Below are 23171 nucleotides of genomic sequence, written 5' to 3' on the forward strand. Positions count from 1 at the left end.
GGAATCCGGACCCAGCCATTTAGGTAGGTTAGTCCAGTCCTTCTTCCCCCGTGAACCACAGTGAGAAGGGGGAGGGACTTCACCTTTTCACAATTATTATTAATAATAATAAATGCCTTGAGACAATTTGATTGTTTTGGCACTATGTAAATAAAATGGAATTTAATTATTATTATGTATTATATTTTGAATGTTCTGGAACAGAAACATGTTTCCGATCAAGTAAGGTATCCAACTACACGGAACACCCACACCAGTTTGGCTAGCAACACTGAGGCATAAATTAACAAGTTAGCGAATTACTAAAAAACCTAAAACTAAATCAACAAAAACTTAAATTGCCACGGTAACTGTAACATCCTACTGTCTGCGTGAATCAGTAACCTTGGGACACTGAAATTATGTAATTACAGCTGGCTGGCGGCACAGGTGAGTTTAACAAACAAAGGTTCCACGTCTTGTGCCAGGTAAGTAACAGAGGTGACGTTTTGAGACACCTTTAACTTGACCGAGTTGCTGCTAGGTCCTAAAGCCCTTGGGCGCACATACACTCAAAGGAGAAAGAGGAAAAGGGTGAAAGGGGTTGCTCCTGCTGCTTACAACTGAATCATTATTCACATCGTAATTAAAGTGATATTTCACAAAGAACAAAGACGAAACAATTTTTTTTATTTGTAATGTTCTGGAACAGAAACATTTATTTTGAATAATGGTAACTGGTTAATGACCATATTTTTTCTGTCTTTTTTTTAAATTATTATTATAACAAATTAAAATATTTTCTGGTTGCAATAACTTTGGTGCAGAGTTTACTTCCTATCTTCCTCTGAACGTCACTCGTGTCTGGATAGCCGACATAAATCTACCGGCGACAGGCAGTGACACAGCATGGAAGCGAAATGGGGTGTGGTCTCCCTATTTGCAATCAGAGGAGGTAAATATTATACTATGTACCTTATAAATGTTCAACTTCCTCAACGTTTGATATATTAACTATTGAGCTATTGTTGTAGGCTGATGGGTAAAATGTTTGTTGTTGTTAAAGACCTGTGTATTCATTGGTGTATACAGAAAAAGCCTACATTTATAAAGGTTTATGAGTGTCTCGAGCCCTACAAAACTCCTCCACCTCCAACAAAATAACAAAATATATTTTAAGTACAGAAGATACAGGAACATTTGACACCTACTGTTCTTCAGATATATTTTATTATAGGTATACAAGACTTTCAATTTGTTTCAACAAAAACTGACTTTTAATATAAGTGTGGTTTTACTTTTTGTCAGTGCATGGCATGAGGAAAGTTATATTGTTCTTGCTGAAAAACCATTCTGCCCAAAGAAAGTTTTCGATTATCATTTAATTAGTTGCATTTTTGATTTGTTCATTACTATTTAAATTTTCTGTGATAGACAAAAGAACAGAATTATTAGTTGTAAAAAACTTTGCAACTTGCTCACATATTCACTGTAAACATTTACGTTTACATTTACATTTAGTCATTTAGCAGACGCTTTTGTCCAAAGCGACGTACAAGGGAGAGAATAGTCAAGCTACGAGCAATAGAAACTGGTGTAACAATAAATAAATACTACTTTCCATAAGAAATATAACAAAATGAAATAAAAAGAAAAAAGAAGTGCAGAAATGTAACTGCTGTAATTGCAAGTTACGCACTAGTCGAAGTGCCAGTTAGGACCGGAAGTGCTCTCTGAAGAGTTGGGTCTTCAAAAGCTTCTTAAAGGTAGAGAGGGACGCCCCTGCTCTGGTAGTGCTGGGTAGTTCATTCCACCAACGTGGAACTACAAATGATAATAGTCTGGACTGCCGTACTTGCACAGACGGCAGTGCCAAACGACGTTCACTAGAAGAGCGCAGCATCCTGGGTGTAACATTTGCCCTTACAAGAGCATTTAGGTAGGTGGGAGCAGAACCATCAAGCACTCTGTAGGCAAGCATAAGTGACTTGAACTTAATGCGAGCAGCTACAGGCAGCCAGTGGAGGTCAGTGAGTAGCGGGGTGACGTGTACCCTCTTCGGTTGGTTGAACACCAGACGCGCCGCCGCATAGTCTAGACTATCTCCACTGTGGGATGCTCCACCTGTCTTTCTGCCTGATCTATCTGCAGAAACCCTCTGCTTACAGCTGCCCATCCCCACCAAACTGTTATGCACAAATCCTACTCTGCCTATGATACATTTACTTACTGTGTGCTAGCCTATTTACCCTTAACCCTATCAATGAATGCCACATAGTTTTCTATTTCATTGCTCTGCTTACCCTTATAATAGTCACCTTATGAGGACACTGTTTACCCACTAAGCTGCTCAATTATCAATACCTTGAATGTTTGAGTCATATTGTAACGGTGTTAATTATCGGACGGCGTGTGTTATCGGCAAACGTTCGCGTTGTTATGTGAATCCATTTTTAAACTGAAGTTATAGATTGTTAATCCATTATTAAATTTAGCATTTTGATTGTTTACAGCATGGCCGATGTTTGACACTGTCCGATAACAGACATAGGTACGCTAATATTGTACCGTCAGAACTAGAACCTCTGCTTTGTTGCATTTTTGCCATGGCTTGCTCGTGTTGCTGCTGCATTAGAGCCATGGACTGCTGATGTCGTTGGTCCTGATCCTTCCTGTCGCTCCTGAAGTTCTCCATCATCTGTTCAAACTGCTTGGCCTGTACAGCTTGATCTTCCTTATGCTTCCTCCTGTCCTCCTCTACCTCCTGCTTCTCCAACATCTGTTTCTGCTCCCTCATCTTACTTTCTAGAACCTTCACAAACTCCTTCTCCTTTAGTTTCCTCTCTTCCTCACTCTTCTTCTCTGTCTGTTTCATCCTCTCTTCAAAACTCTCCCTATCTGCTTTCATCTTCACTTCCAACTTGCGCCTCTCTTCCTCTTCAGCCTCCATTTTTTGTTGCAAGAGCAAGGCTCTCTCTCTCTCCTCTGGTGATTATACAAAACAAGAGGACAAATGAACATGTGGGAAAGAGCAGACTTGGAGTAAGAATATCAGCTGGAATAGACTACAGGTTAGTAGCTATAGCTAGAAGCTGTTTCATTACATGATTAACTAGTGGGGTTTCAAACAGTAAACTTAGACCAATGACTGTAGGCCTAAAGTTTATTACATGGTCCCAAACCATCAAAACTGATCTGAGGCGCACACGCACACACGCACACACACACACACACACACACACACACACCTGCTACCAAACAGTGCAATTTAATACCCAGATGAGAAGCAGCAGGATTACCTACTCAGCCCAGTAAAATGTAGAAAAATGGCAAAAAAGAAAAAAGTTTGCTCACCACAAATCTGTTTTTCCTGCTCACTCAGCTTCGTATCCGCCTGCCTGATGGATTCAGCTTCCATATACTTGCTCCTTAAAAACTCCTCCATGACATCTTTAGCCTTTGATGGAATCACACACAAAATAACGATGGTGATGGTGGTGGTTCAATTATTTGTGCAATAATCTTTGAATGCCTGATGTATATAACCTTGACTAATTTAGTCGTCTGACTGTTGTATTCCTCCACAATGCTCTCCATGTCCTTGCTGAAGAGTTTGTAACCACCAGGTTTAGCGTAGAAACCTTTCTGGAGCTGATCGGTCATTTTAGCAGAGAGACTTGTCAGAAGATCTTGGCATATTTTCTTTGAAGCCTTCTCGTTGTGGTGTAAATACTGGTCAAAACGTTGATGAAGGTCTTTCTGAAATATGTCAAATAGTAACATTTTTCACTTTTGTTCGTAACTAGGGGTATGCATTTCATCAACTGGAGGCTTTAAGACAATTCCTTACCATGAGAAACGTAAAACATATTATTTTCAATCTGTCTGTTACAGTGTTAATTTCGTTGACGAAAACTATGACGAAAAATATTCGTTAACGACCTTTTTCCCGTGACTAAAACGAGACTAAGACGTGACGAAAATGGATCTTTAAAAATAAAAACTATGACTAAATCTATTTTAACTCTCGTTGACGAGACGAGACGAGACGAAAATGTTGGTGGTTGACTAAGTCACAATTGTTTTTTTTTTCTAAACTTGTATGCACATCATTGGTTGAATGTTGCCCGGTCCTGTATCTATCCCTCCTCCACTCCCTGAGATGCCCAGACAGACATGCAAGTGACGCCCTAACAAACGTCATGATGGCTGAAGTTCGGGCACTCGGTAGGCTACTGGAAGAAAAATAAGAATAGATATCTGGACAGTCTTTAATTATAACTTGACAGAAAATAAAACACAATGCACCGCAATAACCGGCGAGAAACCTTGGGCTTCAAAATAGGTGGGAAGAACACAACAAGAGGCACCTGAAAGCGCACAATACAACCCTGCAATTTATGCCAAGGTAAATTAGCTAGTAACTGTCAATGATAATTAGCTAATGTTAACTAGTTATTAGAATATATTAGCCAACGTTAAGTTAACTTCAAAGGGGCAGTCGAGTGTATAGGTTGTGTCAGCTTGTCATTTTCGATTGAAACCTCCCGTTTGGCTTGGCAAATGAGTTCCAAAACGTTTAGCTAGCTAACGTTAGCTAACTATGAGGTAGCATAGCTAAGTTATACTAGCTATCGCTAGCTAGCTAAGTTATACTAGCTATCGATAACTAGCTAGTAAACGCATTGCAGAATGGACTATAGGACAGGCCACGCATGACATTAATCAAGAGAAAATAAATGAATATGTGATTTGTTGCACTACTTTCAACTCTCAAACTATCCGTCTAGCTAAATATGTAGGTTATCAGATTGCACAGCAATTCATATGGAGGATATGTGGTTGATTTAACTAAGGCCAGGTAGGCATAGTAGTTGTATTGTGTTATCACATCATTTGAATCTTTAAAATCTAGACTCGATATTCTCTTATATTTTAATAATAATACTGTTAATTAAGTATTGCCTTAAAATTATTATTTACATTGAATTCATTGGAATTCAGCTGTAGGCATATACTAGGAGATCTGTATCTTAGAGACTAATTGCATCCACAGTTTAAGTACTGCAAGCTTGACTATTATGCAGTTGTAGACACTACACAAGGGGTCCCCGGGCCTGAGAAGGGAAGGAAAGGAGTTTAATGTGGCTATAAGATGGACTTTTAAATGTGACTAAAACTAGACTAAAATGTAATGAGACTTCGTCGACTAAAACTAGACTAAAATGTTCTGAGTTTTCGTCGACGAAAACTAGACTAAAACTAAGGAGGATAAAAATGACTAAAAGTGACTAAAACTAATATGCATTTTCGTCTTAAGACTAAGACTAAATCGAAAATAGCTGCCAAAATTAACACTGGTCTGTTACTTCATTCAGGAAACACTGAATTCACCAACCATTCTGAAGAATTTCTTAAGAAAATTCTTCTTAAAACCCACTTACGTAGTTTTCATGAAGATTCTGACATTCACCAAGATTTTTTTTTTAGGACATTTCTCAAGAACAAATTTAAGAAAAACCCTAAGAAGTTAATGGTAAATAAGGCCTGATGTTTTTACATTAACAATGAATAAAAAATATAAATGATAATGATGAATGCCATGGAATGGGAGCCCCGACCTCTAAAGAGTTCAGGTACTTTCCCTCATCATCCTTAAAGCATCGGTTCATGAACGTCTGAATGGCCATGGTGTAGAGGCGCTGATGTTCAGCGGAGACGACCGTCAGCTCTACAGGGAAGGACTGCTTCAGCTGCTCCATGCCAGTCTGGTACACCCGAGTCCCATCTTCCACCGCAGCTTTATTCTCAAGCTCTGAAATGGTGATCACTGCATTCTCCAGACAGGGCATGCCACCACTGGAGATGGTGTCCACGTACATCTTTGCTAGATGACCCAGGACTTCATGGAGACAAGGAGAGACACACATGTGTTTTAGGGATGTGTAGAGATGGAGGCATGTTGTGAACAGTTGAACAAAATGGCTGTAACACAACTAAATGGCTTCCCACCATAAAGATATTGTAAATTGACTGGCCACCATTATAACAGGATCTGTCAATATGACTGACCTAAACAAAGATAATGGTGGAAGATCTAGAAAGGCTAGAAGAACTACACAAGAAAGAGATGGGACAAAAACCTGATTGGGCATGGCCAATTCTGATTGGGTAGACTAGACACTTGACGTAACATACGGGAAAGACATGAGGAGCCAGATCTCTATAAAATGAGTGTTGTTGTTGCTCTTTCAACTTGCTGCGATCGTATGAGATGCCCCATGGACCAGCTCACAACCACGACTATCACTAGATAGCTAGGTGGATGTGCTATGTGTTAAAAGTTTAAGCAAAAAAAAAAAATCTGTTTCAGCAGTGAGTGAAAGGCAGCAGACAGACATGCCCACTCGCTGTGAATTCTCCCAACAATTACCTGTTCTATTCAAACAGGGGCACACTCAGACATTTACCTGTTCTATTCAAACAGGGGCACACTCAGACATTTACCTGTTCTATCCAAACAGGGGCACACATAGACATTTGCTGGACCTCATACTAGGAAGCTGGAAGTCAGGGCAATGTCCAGGTACACAATCCGGACATTTGCGTTCTTACATATAGCCTCTCCGGATAGAACAGTGCATGCCTGAAAGCAGCTCAAACTAATAGTGACAGAGTAATAACAAAGCCTCCATGAGCTGGTTTATCATTTGCATACTTTACATAAAAAACATTGCAAGCGTAAACATTAGCTGATCAACTTGTAGTGTAGGACTGGTCGTGGTTTGCCAATCAATGTCAAAGTTTAATGTTGCGCTTGTCCGTGTAGGTTCAGTGTCCTCAACCTGGCAATCCCTGTGAGGCTGGGTGAGGAGGGGGCTGGAGAGACAACTCTCTCCAATATTTTACATTTGGACTGCAGTTCCCATATTAAATGCTTGGTGTCCGTGCTACATATTCATCCTTTATATAAAAAGCAGATCATTTTAAGTGCTACAAGAATCTACTCTTCTATTTCCACTGATATTCCAGTGGTAAAATGGGGTTTGGCGACAAATTGGTCTTGAAAAGAATGACTAAAGAATACACAACTTGATGTTTGTTGAAGTTAGAATTGTCACCTTTCACAGTCACTTTGTTTACCAAAGCATCACAACATAATGATCCCTGTAACTCACCTTTCCCATTGACCTCGTATCCGTCTTTCGGCGATTTCACTTTGGACTGCATGAAAACATACTTGCAGAAATGTTCTGCAACCTTCAGAAAATCACGTGAAAGCTCATCTGGATTCAAACTCTCCAAACGAGACATATTGTCTGGATGAGTCGGAACTGGGAATGTGAAACACCTTCGAGATGGAAAATAATTTCGGATGCACTCTCTTGGAAGGTTATACTCCATCACATTTCTCGAACGCCCTTTAAAGGAATTACAATGAATTAGTCTACAGATTCACAAAGGAACACTCTGACATCAGTGTTCTTTTAAGCTGTATATACCAGGCTTCAGCTGAAGGGCGTACTCTAGGTATTCATCCGAAGTCACTTCCTTGCTGTCAATCTTTCGCTCCAGAGTGAAGTCCCTCACAGCCCAGATAAAATTTGGGAAGAACCTCACGAACTCTGTATTGTCTCCTTCATCGGATGATTTGACCTTTATATAATTTGAAAGCTCTGTAACATATCTGCGTAGGGTTGAGGAGTTAGTACTGAGGAGTGAGCAAAAACTGCTTCAGGTCTAACGTAACCATCTAAAGATACAATGGGACACGAAAATGGGACAATGGGACAATTTATGAGTGCATTGTGCACTGTGGTGGCGTGTCTACGGTGAAAAGAAAGGATACTGGAGCTCCTCTATGGCCTTGTTATCAATGGTACCTCGGCTGTTGAAGACCAGAGTGCTGCTCAGCAGAATGGCTAGAGCAAAGATCTTCGTGTCGTGTTTTGAGTCTCCCTTAAACAGATGAAATAACTTCTCTATTTATTATGTATGTACACAATACCTAAGGCTGATACTTCTATGCTAAGAACATAGCTAACGCTACAGTGACTCGCTATTGCTTGTTAAGGTACAAAGTGGTATTACAACAGATGACGTGCAGAAGCTAACTGGTTAGCATGCTAACCTCACTGAAATCTTACAGTGTATTTCTGTTCATATGATAGGTAAAAAAATGTTATTCATTTTCTATTGACTTCGCTACACTATGCTAATGTTATGTAAAGCTGCTTATTAATGGTGTTCGGTGATGATATTGTGGCATACCTTATTTATAAACGTGTAACATTTGCCTATATATAAGTAAGTGGTCTATGAGCTCATAAACACAAACGCATACTGTTATTGGGTTAACTGCGCCACCTAGCGGTGGCTTGTGTATTCCATGCTTTTGGACTGGAACCACACTTGTGTAATGCCGTGACATGACTTTATGCAGCAGTTCAGTAAACTCCATGCTGTAGTTCATACTATGACTCTGTGTGCTTTATTGTACTTGCAAACACATACTTACAGATGGAGACAGTGAGTGATGTTGAAAATTAGTTTTCTGTTACCTTGTTCACGTCTCCCAATCCCTCTGTGTCCAGCAGCACCAGTGTGTGTCCTGTTAAAAAACATCATAATGAAGCTGCATGTGTATCTGATTATGCTTGCTTGCATGTATACATACATGTCTCTGTGTGTTTGTGTACGAGAGTGTGTCTATGGATGTGTGTGTCCGAGACTATGAGCATACATACCTTCTTTAGAAGGATGAGGTACACACCACATCCAGATTCCTTTGGTCTTAGACTCAATAGTGTTGCCCAGGGCAAAACCTGAGAGGGAGAGTAATTGGCCATTAGACACACCAGTCACTTCTGTACACACATGGCCATTGGTCTGAGGATGGTAAAGAGGTGGAGCAGGATATATATTTTGGTACTATCAGAACATTTCTAGTAGACGGGCTCTGGTAGGCTAGTCTGTAGTCTTTGAATGCCATCCTGATTGAAGTCAGTGGAGTGAGACTGGTGTAGATGGTCAAGTCAAATGTATTTATAAAGCACATTTAAAAAAAACTCACGTTGACCAAAGTGCTGTACATAAAATAGAAAACTAAAACAAAACCATTAGATCACAATAAAATAGAAAATCAAATAGAAAAACAGAAACAAAACACTAAATTAAGCATCTATATACACAGAAAGCAAGTATACAAATGATCAACTCAGATCACGAGGTTCCAAATGCTAGAGAATAAAAGTGGGTTTTGAGCCTGGACTTGAAGGAGTCAATAGAGGGGGCTGATCTGATAGAGAGGGGGATGCTGTTCCACAGTCTAGGGGCTGCAACAGCAAAAGCGCGGTCACCTCTGGATTTAAGCTTTGGTTGGGGGACTGCCAGGAGCCCTAAGTTAGACGACCTGAGGAGCCTGGCAGTGGAATAAGGGGTTAAGAGGTCTGCGATATAGGGGGGCCTGCCCATTCAGAGCTTTTTAAACCAACAGGAGCACCTTAAAATCAATCCTGAGCTGCACCGGAAGCCAGTGGAGAGAGGCCAGTATAGGACTAATATGGTCTCTTTTCCGGGTCCTCATATGGCCTCACCTGTTTGTTTTCCAGCAAGCCGGTTCATCAGGTAGGATTTCCCACTCCGGTAGGGCCCCACTATAGTCACCACCACCACCGGCTGCTGGATCTGCTGCAGTATTTCCAAAGCCTCCTGCTGCACACTCAGGCCCCCACCCTCCTCATTGTTAATCAGACACACCGGCTCCTGCATGGCCACTGGACCTGCAGCCATCTCTGAAACACACACACGCACACTTAAAGGAAATGAGAAAACTTCACTTAAGCACCCAAACCTCTCCCCTGTACAAATAATGCGTATAGGTTTTGATTTCAAATTTATTTTTTTTAATAATGTACCTATTTTAAGCATTTACTTAATATGGATGACGTGAGGAACAATCTGTTCTTCGGGAAATATACATTTATCTACATATATTTATCTCCTGAAGTGTCAGGAGCAAGTCCAGGCTGTAAACGCACTCACGAGAGAGCAAATAAAATCTCTGAACAGTTTCACCAAAGCTATGTGATCATAACAGAGTGTGATTATAATCTGCCATCCAGTACCGATACCAATTTACCTAACCATCGACAGATTTAGCAGTCGACAAAGCACCAGATTACTAGTATAAATGAGTAAAGAAAAAAGTATATTGAAAGCCAAAGTGGCAAAAAGGACCTCAGCGGACCGCCGACAGTGGTTCACCTGCCTTTTGCTATCAGGATCGGCATTTTACTGGCACCAAAATCTCCTTTGCGATTCAGTCCGGTAGATACTGCTCGCTCAGCTACCGGTTTTCGGTATCCAACCCTAATTATGGTTTTATTTATTTATTATGATTTATTTATTATTATATTTGTTTAATTTAATATTTATTATGGTGAGTGTATCAATCTTTCAGGTGTGGTAATATAAAACTGAAATAGTGTATATAATATGCCAACAGCGTGAATAAGAACATTCGAGGTCAATGGACACTGTCCGAATGAAATAGAACGTGTCGGATAGCTTGACACCGGTTTAGAAGGTTATGTTTTTGGTTTGTTTATTTGTCTGTCTTGATAATGTTTATCTCTTGTACGGGGTACGTGTGAGCATATGGGCCAGAGTGCTGTGTGAGTGACGTGCGTTTTATTGTTCTAGTTTTGAATATCTTGTGGTTTTCCCTCTTTGGTTTTAGTTAATACGCCATTCTGTTAGCGATTAGAGTCAGTTATGATTTATGCCCCGGTGTAATTTTCCCTGATGTTATTTCCCTGGTGTTATACCACCCTTGCCCTTCGTTGTTGTGCCCGTCTATAAATCCCCATGCCATCGTCTCTATCTGTCTTAACAGCTGTTACTGAATCGTTTGGGCAGTTTCTAATATGAAATGCTCTGCGATGATAATTTTTTTTTGCTCAAATAAAGTAGTGACATAATTCCAGGAATTACTTACTGACAATACAGTATTTTTAGCCATGAATTAAAAATGTATATACAAATTGTGGGATATTGTCACCACCAATTTCACCTTTGTAGTCATCAGATAAATAATTAAATAATTTGCTCAAATACCAGGCACATCTTACCAGTATTCAGCCTGAAGTTATGCAGAATGTGATTGCAGCGTTCTTGTTCTTCAGTCCCCAGTTTCCTCTGGATCTCTGACGTCCGATCCTGCCAATCTCTTTTATAGATGGCTTATACGTAGACAGGCTGCAGGTGGAGCTTCACTTGTCAAGGAGTATGATCTCCAAACCTGTTCTTCCTCTTTTACAGAAAAGCATTCTTAGTGTCTTGTTTCCCATAATCTTGTAATGAAAAGAGAACAGTCACATTTATGAACCACCTGCCAGTGGTTTATACTAGTTTTCAGATTCACAATAAATACACTGGTAGCTTGAACTGCATGGTCCTGTGTCACATGCGAGTAACTGAGAAACAATCTAAGGAAGTTTACAGGGACCTTTATATACTGTCCCACGAGCCCTTCCGTGCCACCACAGCTGGGAAAGTGTACGTTTAACAACCAAACAAGTGTGCCATGTAACATCTGGAATCCTCCTAATCTGGATCACAGACAAAAGTAAAGGTGTAATTTGGAAGGACACCATTATAGAGCAGGTTAATAGAAAAAAAGAACAACAACAACATTAATAATAACAATAATTTGGTGAACTCAGTGAAATGGTCTACATTTATTGTACCCTGCCTTGGGCTTTGGCGTGGCAGTGTCACAGGAGGAAAGCTATGATTGCACAATGAAAGAATGTGATAACAATGTAGATTTGTGTGAGATACGCTACTTACTAAAAACCTACTTCAACCTGTTGGGCTCTTAGTATTGTCACCTGCAGAATGAACTGCCCGTGTATACAGGTGGCATACGACCTGTAGTGGCAGAGTAGTCAGACATCATTCCACTGTCACATTGTTGTTTGAAATGGGATTTTCCACTCCTACACAGCCTGAGGCCCAAACAGTGTTGCCAGTCTCACACAACACCACATGGACACTGCAATCACATACACCTCACAGACCTGAAACACACTATGAGCAGCCTACACATCACCAACCATACAAACACTCTCCCACACACATACACCTGCAGCCTCGATCATCTGGTAGTGTGTGTGTGTCTATGACTGGTCCAACCCCTCGCTGTTTACCTTGTGGGTAGTAGCGTACATTAGATAGCTGGCTCAGACACCTCGCAAATCCCCAGACGTATTTTTCAGTTTCAATAACGAGGTTTTTACATTGCACAGTGTCTATTTCTCTGTAACTTTAAAAAAAAAAATGTATTATTACTTTGAGACACCCACCAAATGAGGGAGAACTATAAATGTTCACGAGTCTGTCGAAGCAACTGCGTGACCATGCAGTAACGCAGTCGTTGAAGCATATTTCGGCCTTAAGTGCTGACATTATTTATTATTATCTCACTCTGTAACCCATGCCGCTGGTTATGTACTCTGTCTTTGTCTCAGTAAGAGCAAATAACTGAAACGTGACTCATTAGCATTCAAATGAGTCACCCACACACACGGAAGTTCCTCATTACATTTTACATTTACATTTAGTCATTTAGCAGACGCTTTTGTCCAAAGCGACGTACAAGGGAGAGAACAGTCAAGCTAAGAGCAATAAAAAACCTGGTGTAACAATAAATACTACTTTACATAAGAAATAGAAATATGACCTAGAAAAGGAAAAAGAAGTGCAGGAATGTAACTGCTGAAGTGCAAGTTAAGCACTAGTCAAGTTGCCAGTAAGGAAGGGAGGTGCTCTCTGCTCATTAAATCACAAAATGAACGCATTCCAAGTGTACCTACAATACAAACTACAAACTACAATGTACTCCAGTCTCAGTCAAGATGACACTGAGCAACACTTGTGATAAATGAACCATCAGCTTATTTAGGCCGTGATGATGGCATCAGCACATCATGCCCTCATTGTGAGTGTGAAGGCGTAGCATTATGAGACAAATTACACATGTAAAATATAATATTTATTATATATTCATTATTTATTTATTATTATTGTTATTATTGTTGTTATTATCATTATTATTAATAAATGCCTTGAGACAATTTGATTGTTTTGGCACTATATAAATAAAATGGAATTGAATTATTATTTATTATATTTTCAATGTTCTGGAACAGAAACATGTTTCAGATCAAGTAAGGTATCCAACTACACGGAACACCCACACCAGTTTGGCTAGCAACACTGAGGCATAAATTAACAACAAGTTAGCGAATTACCAAAAAACCTAAAACTAAATCAACAAAAACTTTGATTGCCACGGTAACTGTAACATCCTACTGTCTGCGTGAATCAGTAACCTTGGGTCACTGAACTAAAGTAATTACAGCTTGCTGGCGGTACAGGTGAGTTTAACAAACAAAGGTTCCACGTCTCGTGCCAGGTAAGTAACAGAGGTGACGTTTTATGGTCTAGGTGAGACACCTTTAACTTGACCGAGTTGCTGTTAGGTCCTAAAGCCCTTAGGCGCACATACACTCAAAGGAGAAAGAGGAAAAGAGTGAAAGGGGTTGCTCCTGCTGCTTACAACTGAATCATTATTCACATCGTAATTAAAGTGATATTTCACAAAGAACAAAAACCAAACAAATGTTTTTATATTTGTAATGTTCTGGAACAGAAACATTTATTTTGAATAATGGTAACTGGTTAATGACCATATTTTTTCTGTCTTTCAATGTTTTTATTATAACAAATTCAAATATTTTCTGGTTGCAATATTTTTGGTGCAGAGTTTACTTCCTGTCTTCCTCTGAACGTCACTCATGTCTGGATAGCAGACATAAATCTACCGGCGACAGGCGGTGACACAGCATGGAAGTGAAATGGGGTGTGGTCTCCCTATTTGCAATCAGAGGTAAATATTATACTATGTACCTTATAAATGTTCAACTTCCTCAACGTTTGATAAATTAGCTATTGAGCTATTGTTTATAATGGGTAAAATGTTTGTTGTTGTTAAACGACCTGTGTATTCATTGGTGTATACAGAAAAAGCCTAAATGTATAAAAGTTTATATGAGTTTTGCTTTTTGTTATTGTGTCTCGAGCCCTCCAACAAAACACCTCCACCTCCAACAAAATAACAAAATATCTTTTAAGCACAGGAACATTTGACACCTACAGTTCTTCAGATATATTTTATTATAGGTATACAAGACTTTCAATTTGTTTCAACAAAAACTGACTGAATCTTAATATACAGTAAGTGTGGTTTTACTGTTTGTCAGTGCATGGCATGAGGAAAGTTATATTGTTCTTGCTGAAGAACTATTCTGCCCAAAGAAAGTTTTCGATTATCATTTAATTAGTTGCATTTTTGATTGGTTACTTACTATTTCAATTTTCTGTGATCGACAAAAGAACAGAATTATTAGTTGTAAGAAACTTTCAAACTTGCTCACCTTCACTGTAAACATACTCTAGACTATCTCCATTGTGGGATGCTCCACCTGTCTTTCCACCTGATCTACCTGCAGAAACCCTCTGCTTACAGCTGCCCATCCCCACCAAACTGTTATGAACAAATCCTACTCTGCCTATGATACATTGACTTACTGTGTGCTAGCCTATTTACCCTTAACCCTATAAATGAATGCCACCATTAACATAGTTTTCTATTTCATTGCTCTGCTTACCCTTATAATAGTAACCTTATGAGGACACTGTTTACCCACTAAGCTGCTCAATAATCAATACCTTGAATGTTTGAGTCATAATATTGTACAGCCAGAATCAGACCCTCCGCTTTGTTGCATTTTTGCCATGGCTTGCTGGTGTTGCTGCTGCATTAGAGCCATGGACTGCTGATGTCGTTGGTCCTGATCCTTCCTGTCGCTCCTGAAGTTCTCCATCATCTGTTCAAACTGCTTGGCCTGTACAGCTTGATCTTCCTTATGCTTCCTCCTGTCCTCCTCTACCTCCTGCTTAAGCTTCTCAGCCTTCTCGTCAAAACCTTTCTCCAACATCTGTTTCTGCTCCCTCATCTTACTTTCTAGAACCTTCTCAAACTCCTTCTCCTTTAGTTTCCTCTCTTCCTCACCCTTCTTCTCTATCTGTTTCATCCTCTCTTCATAATTCTCCCTATCTGCTTCCATCTTCACTTCCAACTTGCGCCTCTCTTCCTCTTCAGCCTCCATTTTTTGTTGCAAGAGCAAGGCTCTCTCTCTCTCCTCTGGTGATTAGACAAAACAAGAGGACAAATGAACATGTGGGAAAGAGCAGACTTGGAGTAAGAATATCAGCTGGAATAGACTACAGGTTAGTAGCTGTAGCTAGAAGCTGTTTCGTTATATGATTAATTAGTGGGGTTTCAAACAGTAAACTGAGACCAATGACTGTAGGCCTAAAGTTTATTACATGGTCCCAAACCATCAAAACTGATCTTAGGCACACGCACACACGCACGCACGCAAAAGAAATTGCTCACCACAAATCTGTTTTTCCTGCTCACTCAGCTTCGTATCCGCCTGCCTGATGGATTCAGCTTCCATATGCTTGCTCCTTAAAAACTCCTCCATGACATCTTTAGCCTATGATGGAATCACACACACCAAATAACGATGGTCATGGTGGTAGTTAAATTATTTGTGCAATAATCTTTGAATGCCTGATGTATATAACCTTGACTAATTTAGTCGTCTGACTGTTGTATTCTTCCACAATGCTCTCCATGTCCTTGCTGAAGAGTTTGTAACCACCAGGTTTAGCATAGAAACCTTTCTGGAGCTGATCGGTCATTTTAGCAGAGAGACTTGTCAGAAGATCCTGGCATATTTTCTTTGAAGCCTTCTCGTTGTGGTGTAAATACTGGTCAAAACGTTGATGAAGGTCTTTCTGAAATATGTCAAATAGTAACATTTTTCACTTTTGTTCGTAACTAGGGGTATGCATTTCATCAACTGGAGGCTTTAAGACATTTCCTTATTATGAAAAACATATATTTTTTAAATCTGTCTGCTACTTCATTCAGGAAACACTGAATTCATCAAATATTCTGAAGAATTTCTTAAGAAAATTCTTCTTAAAACCCACTTACGTAGTTTTCAGGAAAATTCTGACATTCACCAAGAACATTTTTTTAGGACATTTCTCAAGAACAAATTTAAGAAAAAACCTAAGAAGTTAATGATAAATAAGGTCTGATGTTTTTACTTTAACAATGAATAAAAAGTATAAATGATAATGATGAATGCCTTGGAATGGGAGCCCCAACCTCTAAAGAGTTGAGGTACTTTCCCTCATCATCCTTAAAGCATCGGTTCATGAACGTCTGAATGGCCATGGTGTAAAGGCTCTGATGTTCAGCGGAGACGACCGTCAGCTCTACAGGGAAGGACTGCTTCAGCTGCTCCATGCCAGTCTGGTACACCCGAGTCCCATCTTCCACCGCAGCTTTATTCTCAAGCTCTGAAATGGTGATCACTGCATTCTCCAGACAGGGCATGCCACCACTGGAGATGGTGTCCACGTACATCTTTGCTAGATGACCCAGGACTTCATGGAGACAAGGAGAGACACACATGTGTTTTTAGGGATGTGTAGAGATGGAGGCATGTTGAACAGCAACTGACTGGCCACCATTATAACAGGATCAGTCAATATGACTGACCTAAACAAAGATAATGGTGGAAGATCTACAAAGGCTAGAAGAACTCCTACACAAAAAAAGAGGTGGGACAAAAACCCGATTGGGCATGGCCAATTCTGATTGGGTAAACAAGACACTAGTGTAAACCATGATCTCTCCGGGAATAGGTTCTTGGTGTAGTAGACGTATAAAGAATCACGGAGTTCGAACTGAGAAGACTTTTACTCAAACTCCAGCCACAACGAATAACCCTCCTTTTCCTAGCTTTCTAGTATAGCTCCAATTACCCGCAAAGCATTATGGGTATTACAGTTCTTACACTAGTAACATACGGGAAAGACAGGAGGAGCCAGATCTCTATAAAATGAGTGTTGTTGTTGCTCTTTCAACTTGCTGCGATCGTATGAGATGCCCCATGGACCAGCTCACAACCACGACAATCACCAGATAGCTAGGTGGATGTGCTATGTGTTAAAAGTTTAAGCAAAAAAACTAAATCTGTTTCAGCAGTGAGTGAAAGGCAGCAGACAGACATGCCCACTCGTTGCAAATTCTCCCGACAATTACCTGTTCTATTCAAACAGGGGCACACTCAGACATTTACCTGTTCTATTCAAACAGGGGCACACTCAGACATTTACCTGTTCTATTCAAACAGGGGCACACTCAGACATTTATCTGTTCTATTCAAACAGGGGCACACATAGACATTTGCTGGACCTCATACTAGGAAGCTGGACGTCCGGGTAATGTCCAGGTACACAATCCGCACATTTGCGTTCTCACAAATAGCCTCTCTGGATAGAACGGAAAAGTTCCAGACAGTGCATGCGTGAAAGCAGCTCAAGCTAATAGTGACAGAGTAATAACAAACCATCCTTGAGCTGGTTTATAATTTGCATACATAAAAAACATTGCAAGCGTAAACATTAGCTGATCAACTTGTAGTGTAGGACTCGTCGTGGTTTGCCAATCAAAGTCAACGTTTAATGTTGAGCTCGTTTTGCACTTGTCCGTGTAGGTTCAGTGTCCTCAACCTGGCAATCCCTGTGAGGCTGGGTGAGGAGGGGACTGGAGAGACAACTCTCCAATATTTTACATTTGGACTGCAGTTCCCATATTAAATGCTTGGTGTCCGTGCTACATATTCATCCTTTAAACTATAAGCAGCAGAACATTTGAAGTGCTACAAGAATCTACTCTTCTATTTCCACTGATATTCCAGTGGTAAAATGGGGTTTGGCGACAAATTTGTCTTGAAAAGAATGACTAAAGAATACACAACTTGATGTTTGTTGAAGTTTGAATTGTCACCTTTCACAGTCACTTTGTTTACCAAAGCATCACACCATAATGATCCCTCTAACTCACCTTTCCCATTGACCTCGTATCCGTCTTTCAGCGATTTCACTTCAGACTGCATGAAAACAAACTTGCAGAAATGTTCTGCAACCCTCAGAAATTCACGTGAAAGCTCATCTGGATTCAAACTCTCCAAACGAGACATATTGTCTGGATGAGTCGGAACTGGGAATGTGAAACACCTTCGAGATGGAAAATAATTTCGGATGCACTCTCTTGGAAGGTTATACTCCATCACATTTCTCGAACGCCCTTTAAAGGAATTAAAAGGAATTATTCTACAGATTCACAAAGGAACACTCTGACACAGGCAATGTGTACATCTGTGTTCTTTTAAGCTATATATACCAGGCTTCAGCTGAAGGGCGTACTCTAGGTATTCATCTTCTGTCACTTCCTTGCTGTCAATCTTTCGCTCCAGAGTGAAGTCCCTCACAGCCCAGATGAAATTTGGGAAGAACCTCACAAACTCTGTATCATCTCCTTCATCAGATGATTTGACCTTTATATAATTTGAAAGCTCTGTAACATATCTGCGTAGGGTTGAGGAGTTAGTACTGAGGAGTGAGCAAAAACTGCTTCAGGTCTAACGTAACCATCTAAAGATACAATGGGACACGAAAATGTGACAATGGGACAATTTATGAGTGCATTGTGCACTGTGGTGGCATGTCTACGGTGAAAAGAAAGGATACTGGAGCTCCTCTATGGCCTTGTTATCAATGGTACCTCGGCTGTTGAAGACCAGAGTGCTGCTCAGCAGAATGGCTAGAGCAAAGATCTTCGTGTCGTGCTTTGAGTCTCCCTAAAACAGATGAAATAACTTCACTTTTATGTGTGTACACAATACCTAAGGCTGATACTTCTATGCTAGGAACATAGCTAACGCTACATTGACTCGCTATTGCTTGTTAAGGTACAAAGTGCTATTACAACAGATGACATGCAGAAGCTAACTGGTTAGCATGCTAACCTCACTGAAATCTTACAGTGTATTTTTGTTTATATGATAGGTAAAAAAAAATGTATTCATTTTCTATTAACTTCGCTACACTATGCTAACGTCAAGTAAAGCTGGTTTTTAATGGTGTTCGGTAATGATATTGTGGCATACCTTGTAAAGCATGCTGAAACTGGAAATGCAGTTTATAAACGTGTAACATTTGCCTATGTATTAAGATAAGTAAGTGGTCTATGAGCTCATAAACACAAACTTACAGATGGAGACAGTGAGTGATGTTGAAAATTAGATTTCTGTTACCTTGTTCACGTCTCCCAATCCCTCTGTGTCCAGCAGCACCAGTGTGTGTCCTGTTAAAAAACGTAATAATGAAGCTGCATGTGTATCTGATTATGTATGAGTGCATGTGTACATACATATTTGTGAGTGTGTGTGTTTGTGTGTGTACGAGAGTGTGTCTATGGATGTGTGTGTCCGAGACTGTGAGAATACATACCTTCTTTAGAAGGATGAGGTACACACCACATCCAGATTCCTTTGGTCTTAGACTCAATAGTGTTGCCCAGGGCAAAACCTTAGAGGGAGAGTAATTGGCCATTAGACACGCCAGTCACTTCTGTACATACATGGCCATTGGTCTGAGAAAGGTAAAAAGGTGAAGCAGGATAGATATTTTGGTACTAGCAACATTTCTAGTATTTGGGCTCTTGTAGGCTACTAGTCTGTAGTCTTTGAATGATAGCCTGAATATAGTCAGTGAAGTGAGGCTGGTGTAGATGGTCAAGTCAAATGTATTTATAAAGCACATTTAAAAGCAACTCACGTTGACCAAAGTGCTCTACCGTTAGACCACAATAAAATCAAAAGCAAAAGCGCGGTCACCCCTGGATTTAAGCTTTGGTTGGGGGACTGCCAGGAGCCCTAAGTTAGACGACCTGAGGGGCCTGGCGGTGGAATAAGGGGTTAAGAGGTCTGCGAAATAGGGGGGCTTGCCCGGTCAGAGCTTTTTAAACCAACAGGAGCACCTTAAAATCAATCCTGAGCTGGAGAGAGGCCAGGATAGGGCTAATATGGTCTCTTTTCCAGGTCCTCATGGCCTCACCTGTTTCTTTTCCAGCAAGCCGGTTCATCAGGTAGGATTTCCCGCTCCGGTAGGGCCCCACTATAGTCACCACCACCACGGGCTGCTGGATCTGCTGCAGTATTTCCAAAGCCTCCTGCTGCACACTCAGGCCCCCACCCTCCTCATTGTTAATCAGACACACCGGCTCCTGCATGGCCACTGGAACTGCAGCCATATCTGAAACACACACACGTACACTTCAAGGAAATGAGAAAACTTCAGACTTAAGCACCCAAACCTCTCCCCTGTACAAATGATGCATATAGGTTTTGATTTCACATTTAATTTTTTAAATAATGTACCTATTTTAAGCATTTACTTAATATGGATGACGTGAGGAACAATCTGTTCTTCGGGAAATATACATATATTTATTTGCTGAAGTGTCAGGAGCAAGTCCAGGCTGTAAACGCACTCACTAGAGAGCAAAGAAAATCTCTGAACAGTTCCACCAAAGCTATGTGATCATAACAGAGTGTGATTATAATCTGCCGTCCAGCACCGATACCAATTTACCTAACCATCGACAGATTTAGCAGTCGACAAAGCACCAGATTACTAGTATAAATGAGTAAAGAAAAAAGTATATGAAAGCCAAAGTGGCAAAAAGGACCTCAGCGGACAGCCGACATTGGTTCACCTGCCTTTTGCTATCAGGGTCAGCATTTAACTGGCACCAAAATCTCCTTTGCGATTCAGTCCGGTAGATACTGCTCGCTCAGTTACTGGTTTTCGGTATCCAACCCTAATTATGGTTTTATTTATTATTATTATTATTATTATTATTATTATATTTGTTTCATTCAGGTGTGGTAATATAAAACTGAAATAGTGTATATAATATGCCAACAACAGCGTGAATAAGAACATTCGCGCGAATAACTTTAAATGGCGTGAATTGAAGTCAATGGACACTGTCCGAGTGAAATACAATGTGTCGGATAGCTTGACACCGGTCAAGAAGGTTATGTTTTCGGTGCCGTTTTTGTTTGTTTTTGGTCTTGATAGCGTTTATCTCTTGTTCAGGGTACTTGTGTGCCAGAGCATATGAGCCAGAGTGCTGTGTGAGTGACGTGCGTTTTATTGTTCTAGTTTCGAATATCTTGTGGTTTTCCCTCTTTGGTTTTAGTTATTACACCATTCTGTTAGCGGTTAGAGACAGTTTATGTTATGATTTATGCCCCGGTGTAATTTTCCCTGATGTAATTTCCCTGGTGTTATACCACCCTTCGCCCTTCGTTGTTGTTCCCGCCTATAAATGTCCATGCCATCGTATCTATCTATCTCAATAGCTGTTACTGAATCTTTTGGGCAATTTCCAATATGAAATTTATTTTTAGCCATGAATTAAAAATGTATAGGCCTATACAAATTGTGGGATATTGTCACCACCATTTTCACCTTCGTAGTCATCAGATAAATAATTAAATAATTTGCTCAAATACCAGGCACATCTTACCAGTATTCAGCCTGAAGTTATGCAGAATGTGATTGCAGCGTTCTTGTTCTTCAGTCCCCAGTTTCCTCTGGATCTCTGACGTCCGATCCTGCCAATCTCTTTTATAGATGGCTTATACGTAGACAGGCTGCAGGTGGAGCTTCACTTGTCAAGGAGTATGATCTCCAAACCTGTTCTTCCTCTTTTACAGAAAAGCATTCTTAGTGTCTTGTTTCCCATAATCTTGTAATGAAAAGAGAACAGTCACATTTATGAACCACCTGCCAGTGGTTTAAACTAGCTGCAGGGATTGGCACACAGTCTCCTCTAGAATAGTTCCGTGTTCCCAGAATCATCCCGCTGTTATGTAGTTTTATTTCTCAACCAGCAAGTTTTCAGATTCACAATAAATACACTGGTAGCTTGAACTGCATGGTCCTGTGTCACATGTGAGTAACTGAGAAACAATCTAAGGAAGTCTACAGGGACCTTTATATACTGTCCCATGAGCCCTTCCGTGCCACCACAGCTGGGGAAGTGTAACAACCAAACAAGTGTGCCATGTAACATCTGGAATCCTCCTAATCTGGATCACAGACAAAAGTAAAGGTGTAATTTGGAAGGACACCATTCTAGAGCAGGTTAATAGAAAAAAAAGAACAAAAACAACAATAATAATAACAACAATAATTCGGTGAACTCTGTGAAATGCTCTACATTTATTGTACCCTGCTTTGGGCTTTGGTGTGGCAGTGTCACAGGAGGAAAGCTATGATTGCACAATGAAATAATGTGATAACAATGTAGATTTGTGTGAGATACGCTACTTACTAAAAACCTACTTCAACCTGTTGGGCTCTTAGTATTGTCACCTGCAGAATGACCTGTAGTGGCAGAGTAGTCAGACATCATTCCACTGTCCCATTCCTGTGTGAAATGGGATTTTCCACGCCTACACAGCCTGAGGCCCAAACACACTGTTGCCAGTCTCACACAACATCACATGGACACTACAATCACATACACCTCACAGACCTGAAACACACTATGAGCAGCCTACACATCACCAACCATACATACATACTCTCCCACACACACACACACACACCTGCAGCCTTAATCACATAACAACACATGCACATCCCAAAGTATCATCACACACACACTGCAGCACACATCTCATAAGAAATTTTACCCCAGGCCCAACGTATCATCACAAACACACATGCACACACACACTCGCACATACAAACTCACATGCACACACACACTCGCACATACAAACTCACATGCACACACACACACGCAGCTGCAGCACTGATCACATCAGAAACACAATCACATAGGGTTTAAACCGAAGCGCAGGTTCACCCTTCTCACTGTTACCCTAGGGTTAAACCCTGACTGAGCACAGGTTCACCCTTCTCACTGTTACCTTAGGGTTAAACCCCTGACTGAGCGCAGCTATCTCCTTCTGCTGTTTGTCTTTCCTATGGCAAATTGGACGACTCCCCGAATACTCAAGTCTGCCAACTTTGACCATGTGCTTATGAAATGGCTTTTCTGCGAGTGTGTAACTTAGAATATTAGGTGCCACTTAGTCTGCATATGTACAAGAGCA

General features: G+C 40.4%; 2 protein-coding genes across 2 annotated transcripts; both read right to left on the reverse strand.

Annotated features, from left to right (window-relative positions):
* Nucleotides 1–218: 218 nt before the first annotated feature.
* Nucleotides 219–9773, reverse strand: LOC105912307 (guanylate-binding protein 1-like). The gene is made up of 11 exons (XM_031578558.1): nucleotides 9576–9773; nucleotides 8727–8804; nucleotides 8541–8590; nucleotides 7829–7938; nucleotides 7482–7666; nucleotides 7158–7400; nucleotides 5601–5881; nucleotides 3526–3738; nucleotides 3334–3436; nucleotides 2548–2964; nucleotides 219–271 (listed from the first exon to the last, which is right to left on the reverse strand). Exons 1-11 carry the CDS (start codon nucleotides 9769–9771, stop codon nucleotides 219–221), a joined length of 1929 nt encoding a protein of 642 aa, XP_031434418.1. The 5' UTR covers nucleotides 9772–9773.
* Nucleotides 9774–14443: 4670 nt separating this feature from the next.
* On the reverse strand, nucleotides 14444–20298 carry LOC105912310 (guanylate-binding protein 1-like). Its single transcript, XM_031578559.2, has 10 exons — nucleotides 20092–20298; nucleotides 19486–19563; nucleotides 19290–19339; nucleotides 18724–18833; nucleotides 18377–18561; nucleotides 18038–18280; nucleotides 16292–16572; nucleotides 15700–15912; nucleotides 15506–15608; nucleotides 14444–15250 (listed from the first exon to the last, which is right to left on the reverse strand). Exons 1-10 carry the CDS (start codon nucleotides 20285–20287, stop codon nucleotides 14790–14792), a joined length of 1920 nt encoding a protein of 639 aa, XP_031434419.1. The 5' UTR covers nucleotides 20288–20298; the 3' UTR covers nucleotides 14444–14789.
* Nucleotides 20299–23171: the final 2873 nt, after the last annotated feature.

Source organism: Clupea harengus, chromosome 13, assembly GCF_900700415.2.
Source record: "Clupea harengus chromosome 13, Ch_v2.0.2, whole genome shotgun sequence".
NCBI classification, from domain to species: domain Eukaryota; kingdom Metazoa; phylum Chordata; class Actinopteri; order Clupeiformes; family Clupeidae; genus Clupea; species Clupea harengus.